We start from the raw sequence: 16,757 nt of genomic DNA on the forward strand, positions 1-16,757 counted from the left end.
TAATGGAACTAAATTCAACACTGGGCACAAAACCTAAAGTTACAATTTATTATCCTGCTGACTGGAGACTGTGTCAAAATTAGCAGTTCCTTGAACAGGGCTTCCAAACCAAAGTCTTTACCTGTGTTTCCTTGTGTTTCTAGATGCTATCAGTCATCCAAATCTCTGGATATCTTTCTCCTTGCCATCAGTTCTTTTCTGATGAGTTGTTTGTTTGGTTTTTTTTTTTCCATTTACAACCCCAAGCTTTTAAATTCTCTACAAATCAGGACTAAGCTAAATGAATTTGGCCAGATTGTGGCTGCAGGAAAATAGGAAATATGTCTTAGTTATCTGTATATTTCTCTCCTGGTGTCTAGCAGATATCTGGCAGCATAGCGAGTGTTCAAGAAATATTTTTAACCAGCTTAATGATATGGAATGTATATACCTAACACTGTGTCTGATGTAGAGCAGATGTTTAATAAATGTTATTGAATGAATGAATGTATCATGATTGTGAGGATGACAAGATTGGCCGATTGGTTCAAATATTACAATGGTTAGAAATGATTAAATAGAAACTATTTCCATCTTTAAAAACAAAAGACAAAGCAAACAAACTAACTCTCTATTCCTCTGAGAAATAGCTGGAAAATTTAACAGCTTCTTTTCCTCTCGGTCAAGGTGACTTCTCATACTTCAGTTACGATAGCTACTTTTGGTTTCAGGTAGCATCTGGAGCCAGTTTCTGATGTTCTTGGATTACTACTGCTTCTTTATTCATGATGCTTATCCTGTGCAATCAAGAGATGCCACTGCAGGAAGCCACTTAAATCAATTTAAAGCTTCAAATCTGCAACCTAATGCAGCCTGGCCCCACCAGCAGCAAGGGAGGTGTCCGCCCCTTCTGATCTCCTCACTGAGACGCTGGGACCCCAGCCTTAAATGTCTGCACCTCACTGACCCCCCACTCCTCCGCCATGATGAATGCAGGGGAGGTTCTCCGGTTGGAAATGGCCATTGCTTGCCACCAACTTATTGGTTCTCTGAACAGCCAGTTATACGAAGCAATTTGAGGATTTTAATTTTAGGACCCACTCATCACGCACCTCACGCTCCCCTGGGGGTGTGTGCTTAAAGGGAGGGAAGAGAGTGGAGTGAGAGACAGGGCTCCCACCTGAAGGACCAGCCGGCCTCTGCTCAGGTCACGTCCCCTGCAAAGGCTGGCCTTGTTCTCAGCTGTCGTGTGCACGTGTCATGTACGCACACACACGGGCACACACACGGGCACACACGCACAAGGCTTGAGTTCCCCTGGCCTTCACCCTTCTAGAGATGGCCCTGCTCCTTCCCGCCCACCCCCCCCCCACCTCCCCACCTTTCCTCCAGTGTGTACTTTCTGGCTTCCACTCCACACCTAGCCCTGTTTTCGGAGCTGGGGATACAACGGCTGACAGGACCCACGAAGACCCCGCTTGGAAGGAGCTTATGTTCCTGGGGGGAGACAGACACTTACCAAGTAAACGAATAGTATTGTTTCAGATCATGGTCAGCACTGGGAAGGGAAGTAAACCGGGAAGGGGATAAAGTCTGGCAGGAGGTACTTAGGAGAAGATGGTCAGGGGAGTCCTCTCAGAAGCAGTGAGACGTGAGCTGAGACCTCAATGGTGGACGGGCAGGGAGACCCGGGCAGAGACCCTGAGGAACAGAGGTCCACGTGGAGGGAAGAGCAGAGATAGAGGCCAGCAGACAGCAGTGAGCTTGGCATCCACAACCCAGGAAGAGTCTCCTTCCCTCCAAGCTGTGTTGGAAAGGTGCAGACTTTAAAGTCAGAAAGACCCCAGGGCCATGAAGCAACATCTCCGCATATTCACACGCAGCTCTAGGTAGACCTTAACATTTGAATGGGCTCATTCTGACTCCCTCCTAGAAAACCAAACCTTTCTGATGTGCATTTGCAATTCTGTCTTCTTAAGGACCGACCTGTAACTCCAGTCTGTTCTTTGTCGATATCCCTCAGACACAGAAAGTGATGGCGGGACTTGTTCTGAGGGTCCCGAGCTTGGAACCCTGAGCCCGTTTCCCTTTCCCAACCATCTCCTCCCCTCCTGCACGGGGCACAGGTGCCCAAGCTTTCCTCCGACCTTGCCACGTGCTCTGGCTGTTTTACAGTGGCTGCAGCTATATGGAGATTTGCTCTTTCGTTCTCACTACATTCTCTCTGACTTCTGAGCCCATTGGCAGCTCGCTGCTTTCCTAGGTGGACATAATGAGGTTCAGCTCTCATTGTTGGGGAGCCTACAGGGGGTGGAAGTGAGGGGGAGACCTGGGCCTGTGACAGAGGGGCAGGACGGCCACCTGTGTCCTGCTGAGTGACCAGAAGGCAGCTCTGGATTCCAGTGCGTGGATGACAAGCAGAGAGGCTCACCACCATGAAGGGAAGTCCACCACATCTCCAGAAAGGCCCTATCAAAACACAAATATAATACACTTGTTTGTTCAACCCATCTCTACTGAGCATCTTCCCTGTAAAAATACCGTGCCAGGTATTACCTGAAGACATAAAAGTGTTAATATGTTAAACCAACACTTCCCACAGTCTCCTTGTTTATCAGAATAGCACGTAGTGTCACAGACAGCAGACAAAGTGTCCCCAAGACAGGTCATTGAGGAGGTCCAAGAAACAAGGCAAAACCCAGCTTATGGAAGACAGACACCCCCCCACACACACACGAACACACACACACAGACAGCCCGGTGAGATGTCACCACAAGCCAGAAGCGACCTGAAGGTCCTGGAAATAGACAAAGGGTAAAAAATATACAGCAAGGACCAGCATCTCTCAGTGTGGTCCTGTGTGGATACGGCACCAAGGTCTCAAGCATCCTATTCCCAGACTAGGAAGCAACAAGCCAGAATTCAAGTGATGCAGTCAACACCCTCATGTTAAAATCCCTTCTTTGCCTTCCCACTGCTTTCAGGGTAAAGACCCCCAAGGCTCTGAGAGGCCAGCCCCACCTTCCCCACCAGTCGTGACCCCCGCTGCTCTCCAGGCCCCAACTCTCTGGCCTCCTAACTTCCACCAACATAGATTTCCTCTGCCTGGCATCATCTCGCTCCAGGTGAACAAGTCCTTCTGTGGGATGAGTCGAGATGAGCAGGGTTATTGACACGGGGCTGCTAGCCTCGCGGCTGAGCAGGTTGGAGCCCCCAGCCAGGGCTCCTCCTTGGGGGTCCTCAGTGTGTGGGTCCCTGAGGGTGTCACGTGACCCTCATGGACCCTTCCCCACTGGGGGCTCCAAATGCCCCAACATGTTCCCAGCTGGCCTACCTTCTGAGCAGATTTTCCAATCCTGCTTTTTATCCAGAACTACTCTCTTTCAGAAGAATCACGAGCACAGCAAACTCAAAGCCCCACTTTATACCTCAGTGTAGTTTTTAAAGTTCACCAGCGAGTAGGGTCTCAATAACGATGAGCCCTTAAAAATGCATGAAGCCTCCCAAGTACAAGCCAAGAATGGTAATAGAATCCACTGACGTGGACCTCTGATAACCATCTCACATTACTTATTTAGAGTTTTTCCTGGTTGCCGTTTGGGAGTGAAGATTCATTTACCAAGAAGGGTTCATTTACAAGTTTTCATTACTGCTGTGACATTAATATTAAACTGGAAGAGTGTTAGATCTGGTCGGCCTCGGGTGTGCGCGGACTACACGCTCCCCTTTGTAACTAGCTCTTTGATGCCGTAGTGTCGTTTCAAGTCTGTGTAGTTTTTATTGAAATTGCTGGAAGTCGAGGTAAAGCATCCTTGGCTTCTTACTTTTGCATCAATATCCAGCTCCATCCAAGCACACATATCAAACCTTGTTAGAAGTTGATGAAAGTTCCTTTTTTTGTGTCCCCAGAGGAGACTGAAGCCCACAGGGACCCTGCTTCACTTTCATTCTGCACAAATTTTTTGTGAAAGCGTGCAAGTGTTCTCACATTTGCTGACTACAAAGAATTGCCCAGCAGGGAGAGGAAGGATATTGCAATGCGCCTTGGAATTTCAGGCTCCCAAAAATGCATTCATTTGTCCCTTATTCATCCCCAAATTCCTAGTTCGGAGGTGCATGACCAGTTTTCCCAGGTGAGATAGTTCAGATCATAAGAAAGACTCTTTTAGGATTACAGGTTTTCATTAGAAATTATCAGGCCCGTTTCCCTTGACTAAAGGAAAGAGCTAAAGCTCGAAGGAGTCACAGAACTACTTGAGGCAGAGGCAGGATTTCGAGGCAAAGCTCAGCTCTCTCTCACTCACACCCTGCCCGTTGCTCTGAGCCCCCCACCCTAGTCAGGTCAGGTCGGACACAGGCCATCTAACTCCTGTTCCATCGGATGCATCCCTTACATTCCTCCACAAAGAACTGAGGAGGTAATTCCTTGTGGATTAGGAGAGACAGAGGAGTACCATTCCCTATTCTGATTGAATCTGATGTTTTTCAAGTAAGGGTAAAGTGAAATCAGGATCCGCGTGGAATTAGGAACTTGGACCACGTAAGCTAGGATTTTGCAACAGCGGCGCATAACATAAGGGGTTGGGTGATGCTCTGTGGTGGAGGCCGCCCTGGGCATCATGGGACGTTGCCACCTGCCCACTGGAGGGCAAAATCACCCTCAGCTGAGAACCGCTGTTCTCGACTGTAGGCTTTCTTTCCCCAGGGTGCACGTGGCCAGAGGCGGGAACCGTTGTCTGAGCCAGATTCACGGACTGCACGTCCATTACAGAGTTTCTGAATTGATCCGTTCTTGTTCGGAGTCGGGATTGATTTTGCCATTCTTCTTCCAAAGCTAAAATGCGTTCAAATGTTGCATGTGAGTCTGAATAAATTGAGAAGGTTCAGGAAGTTTTGCTTTCGTGATAGGAAGGCAGGGGCATGTCTTCTGGTTTTCAGCTAAAAAGAGGCGGGTTTAACACAGCAGTTTTCCCATAGTCAGGCAGAGCAGGGCTCGGAGGCCCCCTGGGTGGAGGATGGCAAGCTTTGAGCTCGTATCTTCTGATGGATGTGGGATTGCCAGGGGAATCCATGCTAGTTCAAGGCCGGAGGGCTGGAGTTGTCATGGCACCAGTAAGCAAAGTGGTTAGGGAGCGAGAGAGAAATGGATGCTGACTTATTTGGTGTGAACTTTCGGGGATATTAGTGGCACCAAAGGTCCCCAGAGGGCAGTGACAGGAGGATGAGAAATGGCCCATTATGTCAAATAATAAGGCATAACATGGAAATAATGGCTAAATCGCCTCTCATCCTTCAAGGAGTGAGTCAGAGCAGCGCCTGGGCTCCTCTGGCAGCCGGGGGTGAAGGGTGCAATTTGTGGGCTGCGGGCTGATGAGACGGGGTCTGGGGGATGCCCGGGGAGCGTGAGGCCCGGGGCGGGTGGACTGTCGAGGCCAGGTGAGGAGAGAGGGCTAGCTCGTAGTCTGCAGTCTACGTCCCTTCCCACAGGGCTCACTTCCCAGTCCTCTCAGCCATCATCCTGTGACTCAGTGACCTTGGCTCTTCTCTGTGTGGCTCTGTGTCTCTCACTTTCATCTCTCCTGGTCCTGTGTCTTCATGATTTCCCTCTGCTTCCCTCTGGGTATGTGCTTCTCTGACCCCCTCTGTCTCTCTCTCTCCTCTCTGTTTTCTCTCTCCCCCCATCTCTCTGTCTCCCTCTCTGTCTCTGTCTCTCTCTCTCCCCCATCTCTCTGTTTGTCTCTCTCTGTCTGTCTCCCTCTCTGTCTCGGTCTCTCTCTCTGCCCCATCTCTCTGTTTGTCTCTCTCTGTCTCTGTCTCTGTATTAGGGTCCTGTGGCCTCTATACCAAATGACCGCAAACTAGGTGGTTTAAAACAACAGACACATAGTCTCTCTTCTGGGAGGACAGAAGTCCAAGATCATCGTGTCAGGTTGTGCTGCCTCCAGGAATTCTAGAGAAGAGTCCCTTCCTTCTCTCTTCCAGCTTCTGGTGGCTCCAGGTGTTCCTTGGCTCGTGACTCCATCACGCCAACCTCTGCCTCATCTTCACATGACCGTCTCCCTTCTTTATGTCTCAAATCTCCCTCTGCTTTTTTTTTTTTTTTTTTAATGAGGACACATGTCATTGGATTTAGGGCTCACCTTAAATTCAGGTGATCTCATCTCAAGGTCCTTTACTTACTGACATCGACAAAACCCCCTTCTCCAAATCAGGTCACATTCACAGACTCCAAGGGTTGGGATATGGACCTATCTTTTGGGGGGACACTACTCAACCCACGAAAGACAGACACTAAGGTAAAAGAAGAGTTCCCGATTCATTCCTCTGTCAGATCTCCAGCCCCATAACTTCAGACCCTCTGGTAAGGGAGATGTCTGACAGTAAACCTTTCACCTGCATTATCTAATTAAATCCTCATTATAACCCTCTGTGGTCGATTCTGCTCTTGTTCCCATTTTATGAGTAAGGAAACTGAGCCCAGACTTATACCTGTCAGATTAAATGCAGGCAATGTCGTCCAGACTTCCACTCTTAATCACCACTGTTAGAAGCGTTGTTTAGTTTCTCCCATGTGAAACGGGCAGATGGAGGGCCGGGAGGTTAAGAAAAGCAGGTGCGTAGGTGTCTAGATTGTCATGATAGTTTCCCATTTTATTTCTCTCTGTCTGGAGTCATAAGCGCATGGTTGTCTCGGCATGTATAGACGTCTGCAGAACATAAAAATGGACGGACGCTTAGAGAATCCAGTTTCCTAACTGGTACTGGGGCTAGCAAAAGAGGTGGGGTTTCAATGGCCGTAAAGTGCCTTTAATAAATAGCGCTCCCCACCGATCTCTCTGGTGCTTTCTTCTGCGTCAGCGTCAGCACATGAACTATTAAGAGAGCTCATTTACGGCATTCACACAGTTGAAAGGGCTACTTGGGGTGCTAATCAGAAAACACACACTGTCAAAAGGAGCTAATTAGAGCATCACACAACTTAATCAAGCTTTGCCTGAAAAACTGGATCTCTCAGAGATACTGACTATTCAGAGATGCTTAGCAGGCCTGCAATAAGCAAACACAGAAGCCCTTGTATATAAGGATGTGGTGCTGAGCTATTTTCATTATTAAGGATTTCCAATTCTCACCAGTCTTTTCCAACTACCTTGATCACTACGTCTAAAGTGGCAACCCCTGCAGGCAGGGGGCAGGTATCATGGGTTGAAATCTTTTGATTTCAGACACATTCGTTCCATCCAATCTAGCACCTGAGCATCCCGCAGTCCAGCTGGGACCAAGGTGCTATTGCTTTTTAGGGGTTTAATAAGCCCTGTTTGTTCAAGGGGGAGTTGCTGGGATGGAGACCCATTCGTGAATCTGTGACAAAGCATTACAAATATGCCAAGCGCTCAAGATTTAGTTGGGTGTCAGAAACAGCATAAGGCACTCTTGACCTACATTTTAAAAGAACCCTGGAGGTAAATGCCTTCCACATTTTCTCAAGTACTTGAACAAAATGATTTTTAAGATAATATTAGTTATGTAAATAAATAAAAGAGCCAATTAATCCAATTCATTTACTGGACTCTTGGAATAAAGACAGATAATCACTTTTAGGAAATTGGATATATAAAAATCCACAAATTTCAAAATTGGTCCATTAGGGTGTGTTGATTCACATGCAAAGAAATATTCTTCATGCTACAAAAGAATTGTTCCAGTTTTTGTTTTTAATGACAGCTCTGTTAATGCTTTCATGGTATTTGTTTGCAAATAATTTAACCCCCAATAGAGAAGGTTAAAGAATACATCCACTACCAGAAAGGAAGACAAAGAATTTTCAATACCATCATAAAAGGCATTAGGGACATAAGGTTTCATTTTTTAAATTTAAATACTTTTATTTTTGGGGACTAAAGCTAATACACATAGCAATATATCCCTTCAACATTAGAATCTATAATGGTAAACTTCATGCTACCATTTTTTCTAAGCTAAAGTCCAGATACATCAAGTTACAAAACTCATTTCACAAGAATGCGAAATTACATCATTTCTTTCTCTAAGAGTGTCGTGGCCAATTTATCATCAAGGAATTTATTATTGGGCTTTCCTTTGATCCAGTTCACTGTATGAAGCCAGCGTTGAATCAGAGTACCTTTGATTTCAGTGAGCCAAAACCAAGGTATTGTTTTAGTGGAACACAGGCTAAAAAATATTAATGAAAACATATAATTAGTCACCATCACTTCTTGGGATAAAGACATCCTGAGAAAGCCAGTGGGAAAATGCTAAGTGGATTCTTGCATCATAAATACCAAGTAACATGACAATGTAATGCAAGGTCTCAGAAATCAACATGGTAAATCTCCCAAAAATAAGGTCATCATTTCGCTTATTGGGGGGTTGGGGGGACTCTTAAGAAAAGTCAAAGCATTTTGAAAATTCTTATGCTCATTTAAACTGTGCAAAATGCATTTTCCAGTAATTTTTCAGCCTGTCTTGCTTTTGCTTCTAGTTCTCCTATACCATTGAGTAGTCTCTCCCTTCTCTTTAAATAGTTATTCTCTTTCAGTGAGTAAACTTGAACTTCGAAGGTTCTGGGGTCTAAGTCACTGTCTAATTGCACACAGCTTCACTGCTTTGTTAGCACAACAACAAGCTAATGGCAGCCCTGCCTGGCACAGGAGGTTCCAAGATCCCGCCAAGGGGCTGGCTGAGGAAGACATGATCAACAATAAGGAAAGCAGGGAATATTTTGAAGCAAGAGAAACAAGAATTGCCAGTTATCTTAGATTCGGAAAGTTAAGGAATGAGTTACGCCTTAGATACGTTATTAAGAATAATATGCTCACTAACGATCTCCTCTGGGGTGTCCCCAACCACATGAAACTCAGCATGTCTGAAACCAAACCCATGATCTTTTCCCGCCAAAATATGATTTTTCTCCTAGGCAGTTTTGTGCAATGAATGAATAGTCCTGCTGTCCACCCAGTTTCCTGAGCTTGAAACCTGGAAGGGAGTCATCGCTGACCCCTCCTTCCCACCTGTCCCACCTGCCATCAGTGCTGGAGTCATCTCCTTGGGCTTGTTCCACATCTCACAATTTCATGCCCTGTCACTTCCCATTGATGCTCACGCCATCATCATGGCTCCCTCACCTGCACATCCTCTTACCTGGTCTCTCGGCTCCAGGACTGCACACCCCCAGCCCGTTTTCTAATCAGAGCTGCTCACCAGGTCTGCCATGAGGGAGTTAAGGTGAGCCTTAGATGGCCAGCCTCTCAGTCCCCAACGTGGCCAGGAAGAGCCCACTGCATTCATCCCAGTGTGTTGCACAAATACCCCTTGTCTGCATGCGTCTCGAAGTGAGAAGAGGTGGAAGCACTAGGCTACACAGTGAGCAGTGTCTATTCCAAAACTGCTGGAAGGTCAGATCTGGGCTTCAGTCCATCTCAAACCTGGGCGATGTAGTTTGCAAAGTGCGTCTAGTGACTGGGCTCTTATTGTGTTCATGCATTTAGGGGACCCACAAGATGTATTGAAGACTTGAACCAGGGTCATAATGATGGGAACAAAAGGGAGTCAAGAGATATTTTGCAAGTAGAATTAACCTGGAGAAGGAGGTGTCAATGAGGGCTCTGAGATTTCAAACATCAATTTCTGGGAAGATGAGGATGACATATAAAAAGATTGGGTACAAAAGAGAAAGTGGCATTTGGGGATGAGTTTGGGAGTAGGGGCTGGCCTTCATAAACTGGGTTTGTAGACTGTGGCTTTTAAAATTCGTGATGTGCATTTCTCTAATGATTAGTGATGCTGAGCATCCTTTCATGTGTTTGTTGGCAATCTGTATATCTTCTCTGGAGAAATGTCTATTTAGGTCTTCTGCCCATTTTTGGATTTGGTTGTTTGTTTTTTGATATTGAGCTGCATGAGCTGCTTGTATATTTTGGAGATTAATCCTTTGTCAGTCACGTCATTTGCAAATATTTTCTCCCATTCTGAGGGTTGTCTTTTTGTCTTGTTTATGGTTTCCTTTGCTGTGCAAAGGCTTTTAAGTTTCATTAGGTCCCATTTGTTTATTTTTGTTTTTATTTCCATTTCTCTAGGAGGTGGGTCAAAAAGGATCTTGCTGTGATTTATGTCATAGAGTATTCTGCCTGTGTTTTCCTCTAAGAGTTTGATAGTGTCTGGCCTTACATTTAGGTCTTTAATCATTTTGAGTTTATTTTTGTGTATGGTGTCGAGGAATGTTCTAATTTCATTCTTTTACATGTAGCTGTCCAGCACCACTTACTGAAGAGGCTGTCTTTTCTCCATTGTATACTCTTGCCTCCTTTATCAAAGATAAGGTAACCATATGTGTGTGGGTTTATCTCTGGGCTTTCTATCCTGTTCCATTGTTCTATATTTCTGTTTTTGTGCCAGTACCATACTGTCTTGATTACTGTAGCTTTGTAGTATAGTCTGAATGAGGTATCACCTCACACCAGTCAGAATGGCCATCATCAAAAAATCTACAAACAGTAAATACTGGAGAGGGTGTGGAGAAAAGGGGACCCTCTTGCACTCTTTGTGGGAATTTAAATTGATACAGCCACTATGGAGAACAATATGGAGGTTCCTTAAAAAACTAAAAATAGAATTACCATATGACCCAGCAATCCCACTGCTGGGCATATACCCTGAGAAAACCATAATTCAAAAAGAGTCATGTACCACAGTGTTCCCTGCAACACTATTTACAATAGACAGGACATGGAACAACCTAAGTGTCCATCGACAGATGAATGGATAAAGAAGATGTGGCACATATATACAATGGAATATTACTCAGCCATAAAAAGAAATGAAACTGAGTTATTTGTAGTGAGGTGGATGGACCTAGAGTCTGTCATACAGAGTGAAGTAAGTCAGAAAGTGAAAAACAGATACTGTATGCTAACACATATATATGGAATCTAAAAAATAAAAAAAAAAAGGTTCTAACAAACCTAGGGGCAGGACAGGAATAAAGATGCAGACATAGAGAATGGACTTGAGGACATGGGGAGGGGGAAGTGTGAGCTGGGACGAAGTGAGAGAGTGGCATGGACATATATACACTACCAAATGTAAAATAGATAGCTAGTGGGAAGCAGCCGCATAGCACAGGGAGATCAGCTAGGTGCTTTGTGACCACCTAGAGGGGTGAGGTAGGGAGGGTGGGAGGGAGACGCAAGAGGGAGGGGATATGGGGATATATGTATACATATAGCTGATTCACTTTGTTATACAGCATAAACTAATACAACATTATAAAGCAATTATACTCCAATAAAGATGTTAAAAAAATAAATAAATACAAAATATAAAATTCGTGATGGACATTCATGTGGAAATATCTAGCAAAGCATCTGAAATTCAAGTCTAGGTCTCAGGAAAGAGAGCAAAATGGAAAAGATGGATGTGAGCTATTCATAATGAGATGAGGTGAGTGCTGAGCCTCCAAGAGAGGGCTGAGCACAGGGCACCAGGAAAACCCGTCTTAGAGGGTGGATGGAGGACAGGGTCCAGGAAAGGAGAGTAACAAGTCGCAGTCAGAGATGTAGGAAGAGCTCTGGGAGAGCAAAGTTCTGTGGAAGCTGAGAGTTTCAAAAACAAAAAGATCAACAGCACAAAATGTTGTAGGTGGTACAAGTAGGGTGAGGACCAAGAAGAAACCATGAAACGTGACAATTAGAGGTTACAGTTGAACTTCAAAAGAACAGTTGCCTTAGTTGATGGTGATGGCAGCTGTGCCAGTTCAGGTTTTCCAAGAAGCGGATGCCAAGACAGATCAGACATGCAAGGGATTTGGTGGTGGGGATGGGGGGGTGGGAGGATTCTTGTAAAGAATAAAGATAAAAAGAGGGAGCAGTATTACTGAACTCAGGTTCAGCCGCTCATTGCTCAAGAATCCAACACTGAGAAACGGATGTTGGGTAAAAGGAGAGACAGCTTTATTGAGGAAGCTGGCAATCCTGGGGTGAAGGTGGACTCATGTCCCAAAGAACCAACTCCCCATTCTCAGGCTTTGCTCAGAAATTTTATAGGGAAAAGAAAAAGGGGCTACGTGCTGAGGAGAGGGTTGTGGGGGTCATGATCAGCTCGCAGACATCCTTCTGATTGGTTGGTGGTGAGGTAATTGGGAGTCAACATCATCAACCTTCTGGTTCCAACCGGTCTGGGATTTCCTGCTGGTGGGCAGCATGCAGTTAACTCCTTCCACCTGGTGGGGTTTCAGTATCTACAGAACAGCTCAAAGGATGTGGCTCAGAATGTTCTCTATAGCCCTTGAGGAGGAACTAAAGATCCTTGACTGTGTTTAGTGACTAAACTATTGTTATTTTGTCTTCCTTGACTATTGTCCTTTGTGTCTGCATCTTCTTATTTCTCTGATTAAATTTATTCTTTGGAACTTGGGGAGGGCCTAGTCGGCTAAAGTTTTTCTGCAAACAAGAAGCAGGTGGAGGGCATGGCTGGTGTCTGTTCCAGGAAGTCCCCACAGGGTCCTGCTCCGTTACAGCAGAAGCCGGCAAGGAGGGCCCACAGACCAAGACACAGATGTGAACCCTGTGACAGGAGGAGGGGAAGGAAGGGGTGGGCAGGACGACCCTCGGCTGTAGTGCACTGCTGAGAAGACTGTAGCCGGGCGATGGCGAAGTCCTGAGCGAACCCCTCATTGAGAAATCCCACATCAGGTGGGGTTTGTCATCAGGGGAACCTGTCGTGTCAGGCAGTGCTGGGAGCAGCCCAGAGGACAGGTGGCCTCCGCGTCAGGGCTGGGGGGGCAGCTGGATTCTGTCCACTAACCTCTCTCCCCGCAGTGGGTTCTCTTGAAGAGGGTGCATTTCCCTGGCATCATAGAAGCCAAATGAGTGATCCTGAGAAAGAAGTAGAAACCCTGATACTCGGTCTAAGCTGTTCTTCTTTGTCTACACGGCACTGACCGAAACAGAAGAGACACAAGCAGTTTAGCAGGCAGGCAAAGCCTGGTAAGGATTCCACCAAAAGCAATCACAGAAACCGGTAACTAAGTGGCGGCCAAGGTCACACAGTTCCGTGGAAGTGCTGAGACCCCATCATTCTTTGCTCTGCGTCCCTGTCTCCCTCCTCAAGCCCTGCACTCTCCCGACCACTGCCCACTGCATCCAGGGTTCAGCCCATCACCGTTGATAGCCCGCGTGCGCGGTTGCCTCTGGTGTTTCCCGTGGTGGGGTTTCCAAGGATCTTGTTACCTCTATTTCTCTGGTGAAAGTATGACATTTAAGAGCTTAAGTGAACAAGCCGCAGGAAAGCCAGCTCTCCCTGCGCCTGGTGGAGGAGGCCTGGGATGATGCCTTTGCAGGGGCTCTGACCAGGGGTCTCGGGAAACGTGCCCAGGCGTGGGGACATTCCCACCTATAATACCCCGAGTGGCCCATCGCGTGGGCACAGGGCCAGCCAGCACCTGCTGACCAAGTGAAGAGCCCACCTAACCCTCTGTGTTTCCTTCCAGGTGACCTCATCCACTTGCCTCCATACCTTCGAATGGACTTCTTGTTGAATCGAAGTGGTCCAGGCGCCAGCAGGGACCCGAGTTTAGGGCAGGCATGCTTGGAGCCCCAGAAAAGTCGGACCCTGAAACGCCCCCCGGTCCTCGAGCCCATCCCCATGGAGGCTGCCTCCTCCACGGCCTCCACGAGGGACGGACAGCAGTGGCAGCAGGGGGCCGTGGCCACATTACCTCAGCGGGAGGGGGTGGAGCTGGGACAGGCGGCCAAGATGAGCAGCTCCCAGGAATCCCTGCTGGACTCTCGGGGCCATTTGAAAGGCAGCAATCCCTACACCAAGTCCTACACCCTGGTATAACCAACGGCATGACTGGACAGCGGTTGTAAATACGGTTTAAAAAATTCAATCAAAGCTACCTTTTTTTTACAGAATTCCAATATTTATAATGAAAGAAAATTGCCAAAATATATTAAAAAAAAAAAAAAGAGAGAGAGAGAGAAAATACTGGAAAAAACCACAGACAGTGCAAAGACTCTCCTGCTTTTTTTCTGTCTGAGTGTGAGCTCCATCTGCCTGGGCATCTGATTTTTGGGGAAAGAAGTCCAGTTTTATGATCTTCATGGGCTATTGCATTTTTACTGATTTTCTACAATGTGCATGGGGGACTCATTCAACCTTCTGACTGGAAGTTCTATCACACAAGATTCAAGAAAGAAAACAGGAAAAAAAAATTACCTTCTTCGTGAATTTAAAAGGAACCTTGATTTGGGGGCCGGGGGTAATGTTTGTCATGTTTGCACACCTTTCTTTCCCATTAGAAATTGAGTCCTTGATTTGACCTCCTTCTGTGTTACTTAGGACGAGTGCCGTCAGTGAAGGGGTGGGGGGAATCAATTTGGTTTTCTTTTTTGTTTATTTTTTAATTTAATGAGACACTCTTTGCATTTTGTCTAAGTGAAATAAAAAAGAAAAGGTGGTCTGCCTTTATTTCGATGTCTACTTCTCTTGTCTCCTGTTGATCGCTGGGTCCTCCTTCCTAGGGATGCTTGTATTTGCAAACACCAGGGCTGAATCAAGACCCCAATTTAATAAACCAGCGAGGATTCCGAGAGTCTGACCTCCCCAGGATAGAGGGGAGGGACACAGAAGATGCAGCAGGTCTGAGTTTTAATGAGGGGCTGGCCAGGTATTCTAAGCCCCTTCATATGCTCTGCTCTTTGCCTCCCAACGACACCTGGCCCTCTAGCTGGACCAGGGGTCAGAAAACTATGACCCACGGGACAAATCCAGCCCACTGCTGTATTTATCTATAAAGTTTTATTGGAACACAGCCATGCACACCATGTGCATTTAGTCCATGGCTGTTTCATGCCGTGATGGCAGAGTTGAGTAGTTACAACAGAGATGGTATGGCCAGCAAAGCTGGAGCTATTCACCATCTGGCTCTTTCCAGAAAAAGTTTGCAGACCCCTACTCTAGAGTCCCACCGTCAGCCCCAGCTCACTGGAGGCAGGAAGATTGGACCAGGAGAAGTCTGTGCATCCTGTCCTCAGGGACCTGTCCTGCCACCACCATAACCAGTATCTAAATGTGCAGTAGACCATCTTAGTGTCTGTTCCTCTGACTCACTCCTCTGCACCCAGAGAAAACGAGTCAAGAGTAAGTGATGTTCCTCTGAAATCTAACTTTCTTTTCCTTCCTCTCAGTTTAAATTATTTTCCATGTGGCTCATCCTAACAGAGCATTTACTCTTAAATAGTATGAATTGTGTTCTCCTTCCCATGACCCTTACATAGTACACCTTAGAAAGACCCCCCCAACTCCCCATTCCAGCCTCTCTTAGGTCTCATGTCAGAGGTTTGGCATTGACCAGAAAACTTGTTCAAATGCCCGTAGCTGCTCAGTTGCCAAGGTAGCAGACTGTACAAATACGTCCACTCCCTTAATACTCTCTACAGGCTCCCCTTTAAGCCACCAGCCTAGGCTGGTGCCAGCCATTGCCATCTGGGAACATGTTCAGAAATTTCTTTCCTGTTCTGCCTCCTTCTGTCCTTCTGTCCCTCCCTCTTTCCTTCCTTCTCTCCTTCCTTCGCTCCTTCCCTTCTTCCCTCCATCTTTTCCATCATTCCTTCCTTCCATTTACTTTCCAGGCAAGCCCATTTGCCTACGTAGATTCAGTGATACCGAGCGTCTGCAGAGCAGATCCAGGACCACATCAGGACCACCTGCTGGCCCTGACATTAGGTGACTTCCTGGATGCGAAATGTTTGTTTCTTGCCGTGGTCTCAGACTTTAACCCATGTTGACAGCTTATTGTTTGCATCCTCACAGACTCTCACAGACTGCTTTTTTTTTAATGCAAAGAAATGAAATGCTACTTTCTGGGAAAAAATAAAATTAAAGCTCTATTGTTCATCAACCTAAAACTTACTATATTCCCCAAACTTAGAAGTTTACATTTTTAAAAAATTTTTATCTCAAGATGTGCAAAAATAAAAAATTCCACATCATGTCTGCCTCTGGAATGGATTGCTTTCAATAATACTGCCTTGGAAATGCTCATTAAAATGAGTTCAACACATAAGCACTGTATCAAAAAGTTCACCCTACCCCTCAGGTAGGGGCCTGGTGTTAATATCTACAAAGAGACCCGGATTAAAGGGGTCTCTGTGGATTAAAAAGTCCATTATTGAGAGGAGTGATCATTTTCCTCTGGACATCTGCCCATCTCTAATCTGATTTATAATGCCTTCCAAAGGTCACCTTACTAGCCTAAGTTTGCAGCCAGATTGATGTATCTTGGAGTGGCGAAGCTCAGATAAATTCTTTATCCTCTGGCCAAAAACTCTAGGGTCAATGGACAATCGCTATTGGGTCAACAGACTGAGTTTCCTCTGAGGCATCCACCTGGCTGGCAGCCTGAAAGATGTTCTCCTTCCTAAAGTGAGCAAGGTCTTCTGTTGCTGCACAGCCAGGGTACAGCGCTGAGCACATGCACACCCACGGGAACCCTAGTGCTTCCACCTGGGTCACTGCCTGGTACCCACCTCTGCTGTGCTACCCACAAAGAGAAGAGGCTGGAGAAGGGAGGTGGGGAGAGATGGAAGAGCGAGATGGTCTTAAAGCTGGTCGCTCAGCGAATCTCGATAATATCTTAAGACAAAGAAAACACACTGTTGCTTAATTTGCTTTTAAAATAAGTGGGAGATCACCACCCAGGAAAGATCCCTCTGACCTGGGACCTTGAGTCCTCATATGCCAAAATCTTCACGTGACT

General features: G+C 46.3%; 1 protein-coding gene across 1 annotated transcript in view; it reads left to right on the forward strand.

Annotated features, from left to right (window-relative positions):
• DSCAM (DS cell adhesion molecule) overlaps nucleotides 1–13,837 on the forward strand; it is a 741,375-nt gene extending 727,538 nt beyond the window's left edge. Inside the window, exon 35 of the mRNA XM_061192687.1 lies at nucleotides 13,485–13,837. Within this exon, the coding sequence (XP_061048670.1) occupies nucleotides 13,485–13,837 (353 nt within the window). The remainder of the gene's footprint in view (nucleotides 1–13,484) is intronic.
• Nucleotides 13,838–16,757: the final 2,920 nt, after the last annotated feature.

Source organism: Eubalaena glacialis, chromosome 6 (genome assembly GCF_028564815.1).
Source record: "Eubalaena glacialis isolate mEubGla1 chromosome 6, mEubGla1.1.hap2.+ XY, whole genome shotgun sequence".
NCBI classification, from domain to species: domain Eukaryota; kingdom Metazoa; phylum Chordata; class Mammalia; order Artiodactyla; family Balaenidae; genus Eubalaena; species Eubalaena glacialis.